At 38.2% G+C, this 19,736-nt stretch overlaps 1 protein-coding gene across 3 annotated transcripts in view; it reads right to left on the bottom strand.

Annotated features, from left to right (window-relative positions):
* Window positions 1–19,736, bottom strand: part of RAPH1 (Ras association (RalGDS/AF-6) and pleckstrin homology domains 1) — a 104,958-nt gene that overhangs the window by 16,270 nt on the left and 68,952 nt on the right. For all 3 annotated transcript variants that reach the window (XM_074872995.1, XM_074872997.1, XM_074872996.1), the window contains 6 exons: window positions 16,453–16,530; window positions 14,934–15,093; window positions 11,036–11,157; window positions 5,670–5,735; window positions 4,083–4,226; window positions 2,768–2,878 (listed from right to left, as the gene is read on the bottom strand). In XM_074872995.1, coding sequence (XP_074729096.1) covers window positions 2,768–2,878; window positions 4,083–4,226; window positions 5,670–5,735; window positions 11,036–11,157; window positions 14,934–15,093; window positions 16,453–16,530 — 681 coding nt within the window. The remainder of the gene's footprint in view (window positions 1–2,767; window positions 2,879–4,082; window positions 4,227–5,669; window positions 5,736–11,035; window positions 11,158–14,933; window positions 15,094–16,452; window positions 16,531–19,736) is intronic.

Genomic DNA, 19,736 nt, shown 5'->3' with positions numbered 1-19,736 from the left:
AAACATCTATCAAAGAACTTTTAATCTCTTCAGAATATTTTCTCCTGTGGTCTTCCAAACATAATTATTTCAAAATGAACATGAACACGTTTATCTCCATAAACAGAATACATATAACTAACTTCATTATATTAAATAATTGTTTTCATTTTTCACTACCAGCCTCTTTCACGTACATGTTGTATAACAAAGTCTATAGAAGCACAAACAATTACTTCACTAACAAGCCATCTTTTTCCTGGACTCGTTCAAAAATTTGGCTATGTAGAAATAAAAGAACCACTCACAAATCTAACATTTAGGACCAAGGAGCTAATATTATATACTAACATACAAATGTTATATTTAAAAATAGCACAGTACTCATCTTGCACAGTAAGGTTCAAGATAAACAAAAGAAGCAAACATGTAAAGACAAATGCATTCTGGACTTCAATGAGAATTGGCCTTTCAGTTTGTATTTGCCATTCACCTCTCCAAAAACATGTTTGTGTTTTGGAGATATTTCCCAGCTTAGTGAATCTTTGTGGCACAAAACTGAATTTCTACCAAAAAAACCCAACTCTATGGCTTCCATACTTGGTACTAATATAAAACATCAATGTAACATTTTAAAAATTGAGGAAGGCAGAACTCAATCCTGCTTAATATAGTAATGTGGTGATTCATCAGTTCCACACTAAAAACATAGCTTCACTTTGTCCAAGTTACCTGACTAACTCTACCCCATTAATTTACTTAAATAAAGGGACAATTTAGACACACTAAAATTTGATTTTAACATTTTCATGTCTTCATTTATGCTCAGAATAGCAATACTTTTCAAAAAAATCTCCTTAAATAAGACTTAGTCTTGTTTACTCAGTGTGGCCTTGTATACTCAGTCTGAAAAAATAATACGCTATTAACCTAACCAAATGACGTGGATAGAAAGTGACATGTAAGCAGAAGAAAGCAATTTATTTCAATGAATTTATAAATATCCACAAACACTGACATTTCTGCTTTTAAATGCATTCCATTAACTGCAACAATGACTTCTAAGAACATGAAAAATATTTCCAGTTTCAGTGGTATTCCTTCTCCCTTAATATGGTGTCCCATATTTGATATTCAGTGTCTACCTCTCAGTGAGCCCAAATGCATGTTGCCCTATCTATTGGAAGATGAAACCCTTCTTTCACATAGCGGAGAGGCAGCCACACACTCCAGGCACATAAAACATTCTAATGTACTGACGCACGCAACACCACATGAGCTACAGATCAGGGAAGGTAAGAGGTCAAAAGAAAACTGTAAGTGCAACTATAACCATTTCTTGTTACTTGCAGCATTTTCAAATCCATGAAGACACTTTACTTGCTGTGAACATACTGTGAAAACCTGGTTTAAAATAGCTTTGTAGCTAGCTATCTTGCAGGAACTGACACCATTTTGAACACTGTGTGGGAGTCAAGAGAGACTGGGAGATGAGTTGATGCAATTTAAAATAACTTGAAGTACTCAACTTATTAATCTCACAGTTTAAAATCAGGTCACTGCTTTCATAACCTTTTTCTTTCTACCTGTCCTTTACATTCAGAAGTTTCTTCCTTTACAGCATCCCCTTTCCCTCAGGTTGGGTAATACAGATAGACTTGACTCTCTAATACCAATTTTTGCACAACTCTAGACCTACACTCTGAGAAGACAGCAACTCCCTGAAGTTAGCATTTCAAGGGGTATTATCTCAGTGATCCTGAATTGTTGTAAGGTAGAGTTGCCAAATGGAAAAAAATTAGTTTAGTGTTATGTTTTAGATTATGAGGAACAATTAAATAGACTGGGACTCATCAGTCCGGAAGTAAGACAATTCAGGGCAATAGGAAAACATTTACAAAGTCATGAGGAGCATGGAGAACAGGCAGCAATTGTTCACTAACTGTTTACTTCCTATACAAGAACTAGAGGAAAATGAAATGTAAAGCAACTGATGGTTCAGAACAAGCAGAAGAGCATACAAGGTGTACTCAACTACTGAAGCATTCTAAAATTTTCTGGGAATCCCAAAAGAGACAGGGCATACTCAAAGAGTAAGAATGCACCCAGGGCTATTAAACAGACAAGATCCACTCACTGGTCCCTAAATTTCTAAAGGCTGAAAAAAGTATTCTGTGAAAGTATCTCTGCAAGACTGTACTATACTTCTAATTTTTCCCTAAGAGGCTTATAAAGAAAGGTCACTGTCAGACAAACCTAGAGTGCTACATGAATCCAGTAAAGCCATTCTTCTGCTGTTCTGTGACTTTTTTTTCCTCCCCAACCATATAATCCACACAGATCGTCTGGCAGGTGAAGGAAATCTTTCAGCTTGATGGGTAAGGAAGTGATTCATAGCCATTTCTTCCCTCTGCACTAGTCCCTGCATGGCATTTTCTCTTTTTTTTTTTTTTTAACTGTATTTCTGTCAAGGAGGCTCATTACAACTCCACAGAAAATGCAGTAAAATATAGCTTTCTCAATGTCACTGTAACTTATGGCAATTTAGATTTCTCATGCAGAATGAAGATAATTTAGAGATTCACCCTGAAAACTGACAGGTATAGTTTTCCAATTGGTATATTACTAAAGGAAGTGCATTCTAAATTATAATCTCTCCCAAGAATCAGCTCTTGTTCACAATTAGGAAGTGTAGTTATTATCAGGGACTAAGATTAGCATGGAAATGTTTCAAGTTCTTTAATTGCTTTTTTCAGTATGAGAATTTTCAAAACAACGAACAAGTTACCTTTAGCACTAAACAATAGTCTGTGGGTGCTTTGTATTTGTTCCGATAGTCCTGTCCATAGTAAACACTGACATGATCAAGCTGTAGAAAGCACACAAGATCCCGCGAGACCTGTTAAATATAAAAATAATGATTTACAAAATATAAGAAAACCACTTGCACTGACAAAGACAGTCTAGTGCCAACACTAATATAAAGTCTAGTTAAGGTCAAATATTAGTTTCAATCTGATACAAAAATAACCAATACAAGAAGAGACAGCCATGCATAAACTCTTGCATCAGATGTTAATTTTTAACTAGGATATCCTTTTCCAAATTCAGTCTGGTTTTTTTGTGTTTTGTCTGCATTTTGTGTTCTGTCTGTATTTTACACCAAACTATTAATGTTTATTCAGAGTTGGTATCAGGAGAAAGTAAAGAGGATTGGTTGACCAGGAACTTTTTAACAGCTGCTGGTTACATTTCATCTTGGTAATAATCAAGGTGTCCAAATTCCAGTGTGACTGTGAGTAAAATTCCAATGATGTTTAGCAGTGATTGTAGGGCACAGAATTTCAACAGGCTATCTTGCATACAGCTTGTTTTAACGAAGCAAAAGGCTGTGGAAAGAACATCTGAGATGTATTCAGCTCTAAAGGGAGCTGGTGTGCTGACAGATTTCCTCTTCATTGCTGGCTGTGTGGGAAGTGGACTTCCTGTACTGGGGATCAGTTGATGCTGTCAAGACTGATGGATTCATGGACAACTTGAACTCAGTAGTTCAGCCTTAAAGCTATAATGCATTTGTAGCAGCTTTCTATTTACTTTTCATTATTGATACACACAGAACAGCAGTAAATGACACTGAAGAAATAGTAGTATATATACACCAGTTTCAAAAACACAGCAGAAATTGATCCAAAAAGAATCCCATTTATATGAACTAAAACAAATGAAATTATGCAGACTGATTGTGGAGTTGGTCTCATATTTTGTGATTGGCATTTGCAGTGCAATTTGGTCCTTCATCTGAATTCTGTTTGAGAAAAGACAGCCTCTTAACTCCACCAGTTTTCCTCAAGTGTTTCTGAACACCTAACCCCAAGGTCACTCAAAGAGCAGACCCTTGTAGCTTGTATTTTTATATTTGGGGTTACATCCTTCACATCAAGTGCTACCACAGTAATTTATACAACAGCTCCATGATAAACCTGCACTTTTAATTAAGGGATGTGGCACTAGGCAAGGCACAGCTAAGACGAAATTTAAGGCTGATTCTTGTGTGCACAATTTACCAGCAATAAAATCAGGGAAATTGCTTTAAAGTATCATACCTTTGCCTTCCCTTTAGGGACATAGTAGATTCCAGAAGCTCGAAGAAGAAAGTAACGTTTCTTCCAAGACTTCTTACCATCCTCTTTCAGCCACAAAACTCCCTCAATCTCTGGCACAGTTACAGAACTTCCACAGAAACATTCCTGCCAATAAACACAGTGGTTTGGGAAGAGAGAAACACACAGAACATACAGTATGCAGTGGTTTGTTTTTAATGACTGAAATTCTGAAATTCTTTATCTAAGGAATGCACACATAGACAGCTCTTTTTTTCATGCAGTTATATGAATTAGAGATTAATTGTAGAAGCTATAATGTAATTCAGACAAACACAACAGGGGATCTTCGCATATTCTCAGCACAAGAATGACAACAAAAATATCAGCAGCTATTGTAAAGATTTGCTAACCACTGCTTATCAGTAATAGATCCCCCAACAGCTTTACTGGCTCTAAAGTCACGAGGTCACCTTATAGATATAGCCTCATATATCTAAGTATACACAAAACCTAATTACATATCCATCAGATACAGCTGTAATGCATTCCGTAAGTACTTTGTTGCTACTAACTGCCAACACTACAAATTCTACTTATAAAGAGCTAAACAGAGGAAAACAAACACTTTAAAAACACTCCAAATTAATATGCAGCACAGAGATTTAAGAGTAATCCTAGAAGACAGAAAGAATTAGATAGAATTACAACGCTCTGCATGTCATGGCTTCAAGCACCTTTTTGATCCACAGTATCCACATGGCCACTTATTAAAACCCATATTAATAATATCCTAAGAGCATGCATATGTTACTTATAAGTTAAAGCGTATTAAGAATAATCCAAAATTAAATACCCAAAATATTTACTTTTGCGTAACTACTGAAATCATGACCATTGTTCTGGAAATTAAGTGGAAGCTATGACACTTCAGCATAGGTATGTCTCTACAAAATATCACAAAACCATTCAGTTTTCAGCTTATGGAGGCTATGTTTACTGTTTGCTTTATTCGCTCCACACATTTTTTTGGTTGTCCTTAGTTCTGAAAACTATTTAATGTGTTTGATATTAATTGACTTCCTTTTCTGTCATTCATTTTTAAAATTTAATATTTGGTTGTTTATTTTAAAATGTAATTGAAACATTTTTAAACTACTTTGCTTGCTAAATTAAAAATATTAACATAGACCAGTCACTGAACCATTGCTATAGATTTTTGTAGAGAATAACAATTTGGAATGTACTAGTAAAAAAAAAAATCTCTACTACCACAGGTCAAAAAAAAGGGTGACAGTTCTGCACATTTCCACTGTTTTTAGCCATAGTTACAGGTAACCTCACTTCGATTATCATTGTGTATGGTATTTTAGTTATTAAACAAAATAAAGACACATTTTTATGAACTGATTGTATCTGAAACAGGGTAACATTAAAATAGCCATTTATCTCAAATGTAACACATTCCATTCACAGGTGTTCCAGAATTACATTCGGCTCCCTCTGTCAATTTCAATCACCACAACCTTTCAGAGTTTAGCTTCAAGCTCTGAAATTACCACTATGCCCTTTTTGTTTTGGCAGTCTTACCTCTAGCAGCACCTCTTTATTTCTGTCTGCCATCTCAGAGGTTTCTTTCTTCCCCAGAAGATAGTTCTGTAACAAGAGTAAGCTTAATACTCGTATAGACATTCTGAAATCAAGCCAAATAACATTTCTCATTTACCTTTCTGTAGCAGTAACAAAAAAACTAGCTACTAAGAACAATACATTAATTGAACAAAACTTTGTAGTCCAACTGAAACTATCGGTCAGAATGTTAAATAATACATGGAACTAAATTATAACCACCTTTTTCAGAAATAGCAGTCCATACTCTTAAGTAACAGCCTCATAAAAACTTTGTCCTGGCTTTCCACAAAACAAGCTGCCTGGTACAATGCATCCAGAAATAAAAACACCATGAACTATGAACTCCCTCAGCCCCACGACTTGTGACTTCTTCAATTAAGAAGGAAAGGAGGGCAATTGCATTGAGTGACTCTGTTCTGAGGGGTACGGAAGGGCCCATATGTCGACCAGACCCATACCATAGGGAGGTCTGCTGCTGCCTCCCTGGGGCTCGGGTTAGAGCTATTAAAAGGAAGGTCACTGCTCTGGTGCAGCCCTCTGATTACTCCCTTTGTTGGTTACCCAGGCAGGTAATGATGAGGTGGTAGAGAGAAGTCTAAAGTCACTCAAAAAGGACTTCGAGGCACTGGGGTGGCTAGCTGAAGGCTCTGGAGCTCAGCTGGTGTTTTCATCAATCCCTCAAAGTGGAAAGGAAAAACACTGAAAGAGGGTGGAAAACACATCTGATTAGCACGTGGCTCAGAGACTGGTGCCACCATCGGAATTTTGGGTTCTTTGATCATGGCGAAGTTTATAAGCACCTGGTCTGCTGTCAACAAATGGGACAGGTGAGATGCAGGTGTCCCAGAGGTGGAAAAGGATTCTGGGGCAGGAGTTAGTAGGGCTTATAGACAGGGCTTTAAACTAGATATGAGGGGGGAGGCGGAGATAATTGGGCCTGCTAGGAATAAGCTCAAGGGAAGCATGCCAAGGTTTGAAGGACGGTGGACTGGTGAGGGCTCTCCCTCTGCCATTTCATTTGAGAGAAGGTATAGATGTTTAGAAATCATGGAAGCACCTGAGAAGGGTCTGGTAGGAAATGGGGCCCACACTCACAAAAAGGTGTTGGATTCATCAGCTCATCTCAAGTGCATCTATACCAATGCACGCAGTATGAGCAACAAATAGGAGGAGCTTGAAGCCATGATGCAGCACGAGAACTATGACATAGTAGCTATCACAGAAACGTGGTGGGATGCCTCACACGACTGGAGTGGCGCAATCGATGGCTACAAGCTCTTCAGACAGGGAAGGAGAGGCGGTGGAGTGCCCCTGCATGTTAGAGAATGCTATGACAGCTCAGAAATCAAGTACAGTGATGACAGGGTTGAGAGTGTTTGGATTAGGTTAAGGGCCAATAAAGCAGATCTTGCTGTGGTAGTCTGCTATAGACCCCCCAACCAAAGCAGTGAGGTGGATGAAGCTTTCTATAAACAGTTGGGAGAAATCTCACCATCACTTGCTGTTGTTCTTGTGGGGGACTTTAACCTCCCAGGTATCTGCTGGGATCACAACACAGCAGAGGGGACAATCCAGGAGGTTCCTGGAATGTGTGGAGGATAACTTCCTCACACAGCCGGTGAGTGAGCCGACCAGGGAAGGTGCCCTCCTGGACCTGCTTCTTGTGAACAGGGAAGAGCTTGTGGGGGAAGTAAAGGTTGGAGGCCGTCTAGGGTGCAGTGATCATGAGATGATTGAGTTTTCGATCCTTGGAGAAACAAACAGAAGGGTCAGTAAAACTGCCACCTTAGACTTCCGGAGGGCAAACTTTGACCTGTTCAAAAGACTGACTGACAAAATCCCTTGGGAGGCTGCCCTGAAGGATATGGGAGCCCAGGAACGCTGGACATACTTCAAGAGAGAAGTCTTAAAGGCACAGGAGCAGGCTGTTCCCGCATGCCGAAAAACAAGCAGGCAGGGAAGGAGACTGGCCTGGCTAAACAGGGACCTTTGGCTGGATCTCAAGAACAAAAGGAGAATCTACGACCTTTGGAAGAGGGGGCAGGTCTCTCATGAAGACTATAAAGATATAGTAAAGCTATGCAGGGAGAACATTAGGAGAGCCAAAGCGCAGCTAGAGCTCAACCTGGCTACAGCTGTTAAAGATAGTAAAAAATGTTTCTATAAATTCATTAACAACAAAAGGAGGATTAGGGAAAATCTCCCTCTTTATTGGATGCAGAAGGAAACACGGTAACAAAGGATGAGGAAAAGGCTGAGGTGCTCAACGCCTACTTTGCCTCAGTCTTTAGCAGTGGAACTGGCTGTTCCCTGGACACTCAGCCTCATGAGCTAGGAGATAGGGAGGGGAAGCAGAATGAGGTCATCACAATTAAAGAGGAAGTGGTCAGAGACCTGCTACACCACTTGGATGCACACAAGTCTGTGGGACTGGATGGGTTACACCCAAGGGCGCTGAAAGAGTTGGCAGATGTGCTCGCTGAGCCGCCTTCCATGATTTACCTGAAGTCATGGCTAACTGGGGAGGTCCCATTGGACTGGAGGGTAGCAAATGTAACACCCATCTACAGGAGAGGCAGAAAGGAGGATCTGGGAAACTATAGACCTGTCAGTCTGACCTCGGTACCAGGGAAGGTCATGGAGCCGATCATCTTGAATGCCATTACAAGTCATATAATGGACAACCAGGGGATCAGGCCTAGTCAGCATGGGTTTATGAAAGGCAGGTCCTGCCTGACAAACCTGATCTCCTTCTATGACAGGATGACCCAACTATTGGACGAGGGAAAGGCTGTCGATATTGTCTACCTGGATTTCGAAAAGCACTTGACACAGTTCCCCATAAAATTCTCATAGAAAACTGGCTGCTCATGGCCTGGAGGAGCGTACGGTCTGCTGGACCAAGCACTGGCTGGATGAACGGTCCCAAAGAGTGGTGGTCAATGGAGTTAAATCCAGCTGGCGGCCGGTCACAAGTGGTGTTCCTGGGGGCTCGAGGCTGGGACCATTTCTGTTTAACATCTTTATTGATGATCTTGATAAGGACATAGAGTGTATCATCAGTAAGTTCACAGATGACACCAAGTTAAGCGGGAGTGTCGATCTGCATGAAGATAGGGAGGCTCTACAGAGAGACTTGGACAGATTGGATCGGTGGGCCAACATTAACGGGATGAGCTTCAACAAGGACAAGTGCCAGGTCCTGCACTTGGGCCACAACAACCCCATGCATCGCTACAGGCTTGGAGAGGTGTGGCTGGAGAACAGTCTGGAAGAAAAGGATCTGGGGGTTCTAATTGACAAGCAGCTGAATATGAGCCAGCAGTGTGCCCAGGTGGCCAAGAAAGCCAACGGCATCCTGGCTTGTATTAGAAATAGTGTGACCAGCAGAAGTAGGGAGGTGATAGTCCCCCTGTACTCTGCACTGGTGAGGCCACACCTTGAGTATTGTGTCCAGTTTTGGGCACTCAATATGAGAGAGATATTGAGGTGCTGGAGCGAGTGCAGAGGAGGGCAACAAAGCTGGTGAAGGTCCTGGAGAATAAATGCTATGAGGAGTGATTGAAGGAGCTGGGACTGTTCAGTTTGAGGAGGAGAAGGCTAAGGGGAGACCTCATCACTCTCTACAACTACCTGAAAGGACATTGTAGAGAGGTTGGTGCTGGTCTCTTCTCACAGGTAATTAGTGATAGAACAAGAGGGAATGGCTTTAAACTGCCACAGGGGAGGTTCAGACTGGACATTAGGAAAAAATTTTTCACAGAACGAGTGGTCAGACAGTGGAATAGGCTGCCCAGGGAGGTGGTGGAGTCACCATCCCTGGATGTGTTTAAGGGTCGTTTGGATGTGATGTTAGGGGATACGGTGTAGGGGAGAACTTTGTAGAGTAGGGCTGATGGTTGGACTCGATGATCCCAAGGGTCTTTTCCAACCTGAATGATTCTGTGATTCTGTGAAAATCTCACAATAAAAATATTTTAAAAGCCAGAGATCTTTAAACGTGTTACATACTGCCATTATTTATGTGTTCTAAGAAGGATACACAGAAGCAATGTACTTCTTAGGCTGACAGTTTTGCTGAATAAAAATATTTATTTTTCATGAAGAATTACTAAATACTCCTTGTCTTCTTAAAAGGAACCTAACTATGCATAGGTACTGTATCTTATTTAATAAGAAGTTTTGTACTCTTCTTCAGCTTGGAAAGGACTGAGACAAATAAAATCTTCCTCTTCTAACCCCTAGCTCTTGTACTGGGAAAAAACAATATTCACAAAGTTTAGCCTGTCCAGTATTTTAAACCAAGGTGAGATAATGCTGGTATGTCATCCTTGTTGACAGTGCCTACCATATGTACTGATGGTAAATGCATCAACTACGTGCTTTTAAAGAGAACTTAGTTTTGCTGCTTCATCACAAAGCACTTAAACAAGACTTGGTTTTCAATTCTTGCTTTTAAAAAAAAAAATAAAAACCAAACTACATTGATGGTGTCCAAAGGATGAGGATGCAAAACGGATACTCAGTTTAAATCCAAGACATTACCACACAGATCCCATACAGATATAATCTATGATCCCAAAAGGGAATACATTAGATAAGAGTTAAGAGAGAGACCAAGTGATATTATATCCCGTTCTCTTCGATTCAAATTCTTCAAAGAGCCACCTTCTGCTTTTCTGTTTCTTTTCCTCAACTCCGCTATAGTACTGAACTGCTGCCAGATATCAAAGCTGTAGCTACCATTTGAGAGAAGAAAGGCCTCTGAGGCCATTTGAGAGAGAAGAGGAGCCTCTGGTTTCCTAGCCAGGAAACACGGAACACAGGTGAATAGAGGCAGGTCCCAGCTTCCACGGGGAGGGACACATGCTCTCTTCTCTTCACTTGCCATTTGACCATGGAGTAGCTATTCTCTTCTATCTTCTCTTTCCCTTCTTGTCACCAACATAAGAATGCACAGTGGAGAGGCATTACTATTAGCACTATCTGTCAACGCCTTTCTTGCATATTTACATATTTGAACAGCACTAAGTATTGGTATAAATGCCATGAAACCGCTTGCCTTCATCTCCATTAAAATTACCCACAAACACATTAGCAAACAGATTGCTTCAGCTCATGGTTTTCTGCTAGGGATTTGATTTTGTGCCAACCCCAATGTGGATGTACATGGTGCCGAAATGTAAAGTTGCCTAGCATTTTAATATATACACAAGTATCAAAATAAAAGTATGAAAATGAATGCTACCAAAAAAAGTAAGAAGCTGCAATCAGGCATGCATGCATGCATGCACACACGCATTCAACATGAATCTCAGGCTTACCTGGGGATTCTTGAAAAGTGCATATTTCTCTATACGTTCCACAAACATTAGTTTGTTTTGACTATCTCTTGTCCAGTTCAGAAGATTTTCAACTAAATTTTCATGATCTTCAAAGATCCTTTCTGCAGCAGTAACAAAAGAGCAAATACATTGGAATCTGTCCCATTTTGTGATAGAAACTATTCTGTAGACATACCTGGGAGACAGGGCATATACGTAGAGAAAATAGAGTTCAACTAAAATGTGGAATAAATTTACACTAAAACTAAAATAACTTAGTCAAATTTCAGACGTGCCTGGTTTAATTTTACACATACACTCACTCAACACTCGCTTAACGTCTCTTCAGGCTTATAGTTCCATCAATATATGAAGTGTTTTATTTTTTTTCACCTGACAAAGCCTACCACCCCATGTGAACACAGCAGATTCAAATGATGACATTTCAAATGTTAAGAGTACAAATAAGAAGGTTATCACATTTATATGTATTCTGGTCCACACAATCCCTGGAGGAATTCATTAGGCAGCTTTTTCAGCACAATTTTTTTTTTTTCTACATCCCCAATTGCTATCTCACTTGTCAAGTATCAAAAATAGTAATAGACAATGATCATAAGGGAAACAAAATGCTTCCAAAATGCAGGATATCCATGGTTAGTGGGGGTATAGTAGAAGTAGTCTGAAAACTGACAGTGTCTGTTTCTTACAATTTATCTTGCTGAATAAATGATGTATCAACGATGGCTTCTGAGAACTCTGAGCTTTGACTCGCTATTGAAATAGTTATCGCTAGTACAAGATACTGAAAACAGGCAAAAGAGAAGAAGAAAAAAGAGGAAAATTTACTGAAACAGCAGAGAAATATGTGAAAACCCTTATTCTAAAATAAATAAGGAAGAATACATCTTTGAGAAACCACTATATCAGCTTTCTCCTCCTTTCAAAGACAGTGAAGTAGAATCCTGCTTTCTGCAATTTGTTCCCCCTTCACATAGGCCACACAGTGGCATTTCAGCAAATTGTTTCTTTCAGAATCCTTTGGGACCTGCTTGACCTTTCAATTGCATCTGAAATCAGAACATGTTTTTCTCCACAAAATCAATTACACCACATTTTTACAGAAGGTATATGGGACTGATCACATCCAGACCTAGGAGCTATCACTAATGAAGACTAAGATGACAGATAACATCTCAACATCTTTGGTAATTAAGAATACTAAGCACAGTGAATGCAACAAAGTGTCATCTGTAGGGCATGAATTCAGTTTTGAGATGACAACGTGACATTACTGAGGTCTCAGTGAGATCTAAGAAGCTTTTGAGTTACAACTCACGACTTCCATCAAGCTCTATCAGCAACACAGCAATACTGTCTTCCAAGAAAGTAAAAAAAAGGTGTTACTTAACAGAAGAACAAACAAAAAAAACTTCAGAGGACTGTGATACAAAAGCTTAAATTTCACTGCAGCCTCATTAGTGAAACCGCATAGCTTTCAAAACATATCAATTAGCTTTCAAAACATATTAACTGTTACTACAGGAAGAACAATAACTGAACTCAAACTCAAAACAACTTACTCACTGTGTATGTACCTATAGCATGTAAAACTGCATACAATACAATGTTCCTATTATTAAACATACTCTGTAAAATTGAAACATTGTAACTCGCAGATACTTCATAGGCATACTCTGCTTTAACTAAAAAAATGAAAACAACATTTGTCCCAACCAAAAGAAACCTTCCAGAGTTGTTTCTGTTACAAACTTGCAGGGTAAAACTGGGCAAAGCATTTCATTCTGCGTTCTGGAAATAGTTATCACCAAGTTCTTCTGAAAGTACATATAAAGCTCCTGGTTAAACCATTAGATAGTAACAGGTGGCCTTCTACTTCAGGTACCTAAATCAGACTCCTCAAAAACTAGTTAACCACACACATTTGAAGAAGACCACATAAAATGCAAAGACAATCAGGAACTCCACAGGCCTCATGCCTTTCTTTGCAGTTTGTCAGCTTAAAGTATTCACTGCATTTTATTGAACTGCACAATTAATGAGCAATCAACTGACAAGACAACATGGTAAAACACACTATGAAGATACATAGGTCTTCTGTGTCTCGCTAGAGGAAAATATAATAAAGGCGTTCCTTCCTCTTACATAGGCAATGCCAGAAAAAATGTTTCAAAAGATGAACCACTAGCACACAGGGTGAGGGCTTTGTTGTAAACATTTGTTGTAATCATTTTTTCACCTGTTTTTCAAGTTCCAGTATAAAAATACATGAATCAAACAGGCTGAATTTTGGATTGTCTTTTAAAAAACCCACATATGTGAAATCTACAAAAAACTACCTAACAGTTGCTCTACCAAGGATCAAGGAAAGCCAAACTGAAAAATAAGAGGAAACTGAATTCTACTCTCTTGCATCTCTTAGGTTTATCATGTTGTAGTCTAAATTTAAAATTCTGTAATTATAACAGATGTTGTTCTTTAGCTTGAAACTCTTTCAATACAGCAGTCAAATTCTGTCATTTCCAGTATGTCACTAAGCCATACAGTAGGGCATGCATATGCTTGCAAAACACCCAACAAGAGAGATCTGTTAACCCTGGTTTCATTTCAAAACAATCTTAATTCAGTCATACTGTTAATTTGGATAAATATCAGTTTATCTTTCTGTCTGCAGCCTAGTTCTTTGTTTCTAACATTAGATTACAATATTTTTTCCCAGTATTCTTTTCCTTTATTCTTTCCAGGTGCACAGTGAATGGAAGTGTCTTATGAAAGCAAATCTAGGATGAGAAAGACCCCTGGTTGAACCTTGAGTTCAGGATCCTGCTACATACAAATTCAGATATTTTTCAGTGACAGAAACATAAAACTATTGCAGAACTAATAAGGTTATTTATTTATACTATTCTCATTGGTAGCATGTTACAGAATTACACCTTTGATTTTTATATACCAAATCTGGATTTACATAGAACTTGTGCAAATTCCTTCTGGTTCAAAACTGGGCAACTTTTAAGATTTCATTTATTAAAAATTTGATGTTTTCAGCCTAGTAAGATGTTATTTTTCATATGAAAGGTAGAAGATTCAAAGGATACCTTGTCACCCTACAACAGCCTTTTTTGCTTAACAATAAGCAAAGTTAACATGCTACACTGCCTGAAATAGAAAAGTTTTCACCAAAAGAGAGAGGAAATATTAATTTGCATTTTAATTTTAAAATCAAGATATCTGGGTTCACTTCTGGGCTCTTCTTTAGGCAACAGGTAAGGTGCTTCACAGCTCTCTGATGTAATTCTTCTCTGATAATGGAGATTCATAATATTGTTCTATCATTTTCCCCCTTCTTTTCCATGCAGATGCTATATCCTTTGACTAAATGAACAACTTACATTGTGGTACGTGCAATGCAACGCAAAGGAGCTTTAACTGCCCTTAAAGCCGTATTGCCAATGGCATTGAAATATTTAACAGAAAAACAACATAGACAGTTTTTTGTAATAAGAGCTATTAGGATCAGTACAAAATACTATTTACAAAGAGGAAGATGCACAGTAAGTTTTTTATCCCTTACCTCTTTCTTCTGTGAGGAACACATCAAAACCAAGAGGCTCAGTGACTAGACATTAGCAAAGTTCCTATATCACACGCTTTTAATATGAAAAAAGAAAACATTTCCAGGTCGTTCTGAAACATCAGTCATGAGCTTTATTACATGAATGAACACTTACTACATGAATAAACAGGATGATGAACATTATGAAGTGTAAATTGTTCTGAGGACACAGGTATAGACAAGTATTACATCAATAGATGAGAATTATAAATTCTTATATAGAATAAATATTAAATAAATACATAAAGAATTATTACTTACCCATCTGCAATTCAGAGATGGTTTCCACCAATGACCAGTCTAAACTGTAACCACAATGCGATTTGTCCATCAGATTGTCTAATACTTGTCTCACTGTCTGCCTCTCATCCACCATCATTGTTTTTGAGCTGTCATCAGACATATGGACTCTGATCACCAACTATTAAGCAGAAAATCAGGAAAACAAGGATTAATTTCCCACATTTGAAATAACATGGGGTTTAACATCTTGTTTGTTTTTCTGAGATCTTCTTAAAATAGCATAAAATCATAGAATCACAGAATGGTTCGGGTTGGAAGGGACCTCAAAGATCGTCTAGTTCCAACCCCCCTGCTATGGCAGGGACAGCTCCCACTAGATCAGGTTGCTCAAGGCTCCATCCAACCTGGCTCTGAACACTTCCAGGGATGGAGCATCCACAACCTCCTTGGGTAACCTGTTCCAGTGCCTCACCACCCTCACAGCAAAAAACTTCTTCCTTATGTTTAATCTAAACCTCCCCTCTCTCAGCTTCCACCCATTACCCCTCATACTGTCATTACAGTCCCCTGTAAAAAGTCCCTCCACAGCCTTCTTGTAGGCACCCTTCAGGTACTGGAAGGCCACTATGAGGTCTCCCTGGAGCCTTCTCTTCTCCAGGCTGAACAACCCCAACTCTCTCAGCCTGTCCTCATAGGAGAGGTGTTCCAGCCCTCTGATCATCTTGGTAGCCCTCCTCTAAAATAATTAAGTTCAGTCAAAACACTCCCTCAAAACATAAAAAGCCATAAATGATGGTTAGATATTTGTATCACAGACACTTAACAAGATACTGTTCTCCTTCAGTGTAAGAGAGTTAAGTATAAAGATCTTCCCAATACAATGACAATGTGCTTTAGTTGCACGTTAAGGAGGAAAAAAGAAATCCTACTGCTGACGTGTCCTGTTCTGATTAATAAAGTGTCTTTGTAACAATTTGTCTCACATATCTAGGTGGAACAGAGTTCTGCACAACCTTGTATAGAATGAGAATTTTTCACATTTGCAATTCAAGCTTTCTGCCCGCTTCCTCCATATTTTCTAAAAATGCTGATTATGTAAACAATATACCTATACTATATCTTCTTCTTCTGGGGAGTATGAAGCATTCGTGTGAAAGAAATCTGCTTTTAAAACACAATGGCTTTTTATAGGCACTTTAAAGTGGTTGCTGTCCAGAAAGAAAAATGCAGCCATTTTTTTAATCAATCAAAAAACTTAAGACAATAGATTCTTCTTGCCAATCATTATGCTTCCTGTTTTACACCTTGTTCAGCTGAAAAAGTTAAAATGCACTACTTGCAATACACTGGCCGGCTTGTTAATTCTCATCTTACAGCCAGGTTTTGAGATAGATATACATATAGATATAGATATACATCAGCTTTTGATATATAAACACTAAATGTAAAAGGCATTTTAAGCTACTGAAAAACTCCAAACTTAAAACAAGAATGCTAAATAAACCTGTATAAATAAACCAGTATAAGTAAAACTTACCTTTTTTACTTGTGCCTCTTTAATCTTCTCTAACGCAACCCTAATCTTCTCAGCTTTGAGTTTAGCAGCCTGCTCCTCCTAGGGGGACACAACACACAGAACTCCAGTTAACACAAACTTCAGCCTGGGTTTAATTTTGAGGCTACCACGCTTTGCTTTAAAACATGAACTGAAATGCTGATTTACCCACCTATAAATCCTCAACTATTTCTTAGCAATGACAAAGACTATTATTTTTTAAGAGGAAAAGTGTACACTATACATATCTAACATTCAGAAGTACAACTGCCATTATCTCCAAAAGAACGTACTGGAGGCATATGTTTTGTATAGACAAATTTGGCATTTCTCTGTTCCTTCACAGTGTAAGTAGCTTTGTGCATTGCTACCAAATATTTTAGCATATCATGTATTTACAGCCAGAGATTTGGACAATACATATTCAACAAGAGTGTACAATTGAGTACACCAAATAGATTCTTGATCAACATAAACCATAAATAGCACACTGAGAAGTATCAGAATTTAACAGCACACAAAGTATGGAAAACAAATCCTATAAATAGGATTCCACACTATGTGCATTAGTTTGGAAGATTTTAATCTATTAAACCTGTTTACAATAAGTAACACTCCTTTTATCTTTACTAAATCCAGGCTGTATTTTGCCTCACTTTAAGTATTTTTAGAAACATAAAGCAAATGATCATTCTTTTCTTTGATACTCTAAGTACAACTGGAAATGCATTAAAAATTCAGATAATTTAAATCTATTCTATCTGCTGATCCTAAAGAAATCTGTATATTGTAAGACTAGTAATACTGTTTTTTAATTTCTGGAGATAATTGATATTTCTGTTGTAAGTGGATTTGAAATATGCAGCTAAAGAAGCAACCACTCTTTTTAAGATGCCATATGCAGGTTTCAGATTTTAGAAATCTTGAATTGTGGATGTTCATCGTGACTAATATCTAAAAGTATCATAATTATTTAAAAGTCTCTAGAACAATAAAAAAATCCCCTCCAAAATATTCAATCTCCTTCGAAAAGAAAAATTAAGATTTTTCTCAGATCAAAAGTAGCACATCACAACACTCAGCGTGCCACAGACATTTAGTTCTGCATTGCTTTCTTGCATGAATATAATTCATGGTTTCTTTACCATGTGGTTAGATGGTTGCTTTTCTCATAAAAGTCAAGGCTCAGCTATCATGAAATCCACAGAATTTAAGTTTTTGACTTCTCAGTGAATTACTACTATTCCTATCAACTGTAAAACGGCATTCCCTATCCTACTTACTGTACTCTTGCTTAATAGCTTTTGCTCCCTCACATCTGTAACCATACTGTGCACTGGAAAAAACATCAGCTAGACAGGAGAATAGGCTGCCTTGCAAGAAATATAGTTCTTTTCAATAAAATGAACAGTAAGTGGAGATGAGCAGAAATAACGTGAGCTTGAAACATTATCTGGGAACTCAATTACCTAGGAACATAGGTTTTTATTAGTCTACAGGGAACTATGCCTTTTTATTCACCACAACAATGGTGTCATATAGCTTAGAAAGGTTAAATCAGATTAGTGTTCTATTAAAAACAGTGCCATGATACCTAGAATCATTTAAATGTAAACCACACCTAGAATTCTAAAATATTCTTAACATTAACCATTTCCACCTGTAGAAAGAAATTATTACTAAAAAACAAGGCTTTAAAGACTTGTTTCTAACAGCAATGCTATGCACCTATGCATTATGAAATCAGCAAGAGCAAAAGACTTTTTTTATTTTACTGTACGTTTGGAGAAACTGTAATTTATGGTTTAAAAAAAGCTGCTCATTAACCCAACCATAAACCTTTATTGCCGTACAAAGGTTGACAGCACATTTGGTTTTGCTCTTCACTAAAGTTGAGCAGCACAATTTTCCACCCCATTTCACTGTACACCTGTGCAATGCAACTATCTATAGCAAACCACCACAGGAGCACTTTACAGCCACAGTGCACAGGCAGCCACATGAGAGCAAGCAACGAGGCATCAGCTGGGGGCCTCTCAAATAGCTGTGCCAACACAGCTAAAATATCTTTGTTGATCTCAAAGTTTATAATCTAACATTCCCTAAAATGTTTTAAAAATAAATAAAAATGCGACCAAAAAGATTTTGAGGATTTACTATTTTAATGCCTACAAATTACTTTTAATTTCCCACTCAATTTTAATATGGCTTCAGAGATCAGGATTTCTTATATTTTACTAAAGTTTAACAAAGTCAGTTTAAATCTAAACAAAACCCCAGAATTACGATTATAAAAATAAGAACCAGTTTCATCTAGCAACAAATTATAAAAAGAGGTCTCAATCCACTTCATGGAAATGCAGAGAGGAAAAGGAAGCAAGAATTAGAATTTCTGAAAGCACATAGCAGTCAAGGATTTTAAGTTATTCAAGTTTTGCTTTATAGTTAGTGTTCAGGCTGCTGTTGTATCATTGCCAATGTGACAAATGATGTTTCACTGGAGCAGGAGGAGGAACTATCTATTTTGATAACTTAATAAAATAATTTAACTACAGAATTCTTCAAAACTTACATCAATTTATTCTATTTCTCTCCTAATGGAGAGAAAAAAACAGGAAAACAGCCATCCACATCCCCAAAGTCACTCCAAAACTGCACTCAGACACAAATGCAGGCTCTCTCCTCCCCCATACATGGAACCAAGACAACTCTTCAGTGGGAGGAAGCATGTGCAATCCACCAGCTAACAATTTTCCATTGCACACGGAGAAAGGTGACAGGTGGCAAAAATACCTGACTGCAACTACAGACTATTCAATGCCACAAACAAGGCCAGGACCTACAGTCCAATCACATCTAACTTAGGTATTTATTTCCCCTTTGCTAGTAAATCCTTTTAGTAATAGGGATGTAAGTTAGGTTGCCAAAGGGGCATAAACATGTACAAACATGCAGGACTGCTGCCTAGGTCGTGGTTTCTCAAGTGGCACATACCAACATAAATCTCCGATATGGCTGATACGCCTGCCTCCCTTGCACAGCTTTACTTCTCCTTATAGCAGTCATAGTGCTGCTGTGGCCACACAGACAACTCAGTCAGGGAGCTGATCTGATTTAAAATTAACACAGCAGAAAGATTCAGCAGAATCCAATCCTTGATAAGGCTGCCTTTCTGGTCACATACACGCTATGGCAAAGCACAGAGAAGATACATACATATACCCACTGCATAAAAACACAAAACATAAAGGACTGTCATTTCCACT

Source organism: Strix uralensis, chromosome 6 (genome assembly GCF_047716275.1).
Source record: "Strix uralensis isolate ZFMK-TIS-50842 chromosome 6, bStrUra1, whole genome shotgun sequence".
In the NCBI taxonomy this organism is placed as follows: domain Eukaryota; kingdom Metazoa; phylum Chordata; class Aves; order Strigiformes; family Strigidae; genus Strix; species Strix uralensis.
Note: the sequence above shows the minus strand (reverse complement) of the source record. Positions and strands in the feature narration are given on the sequence as shown.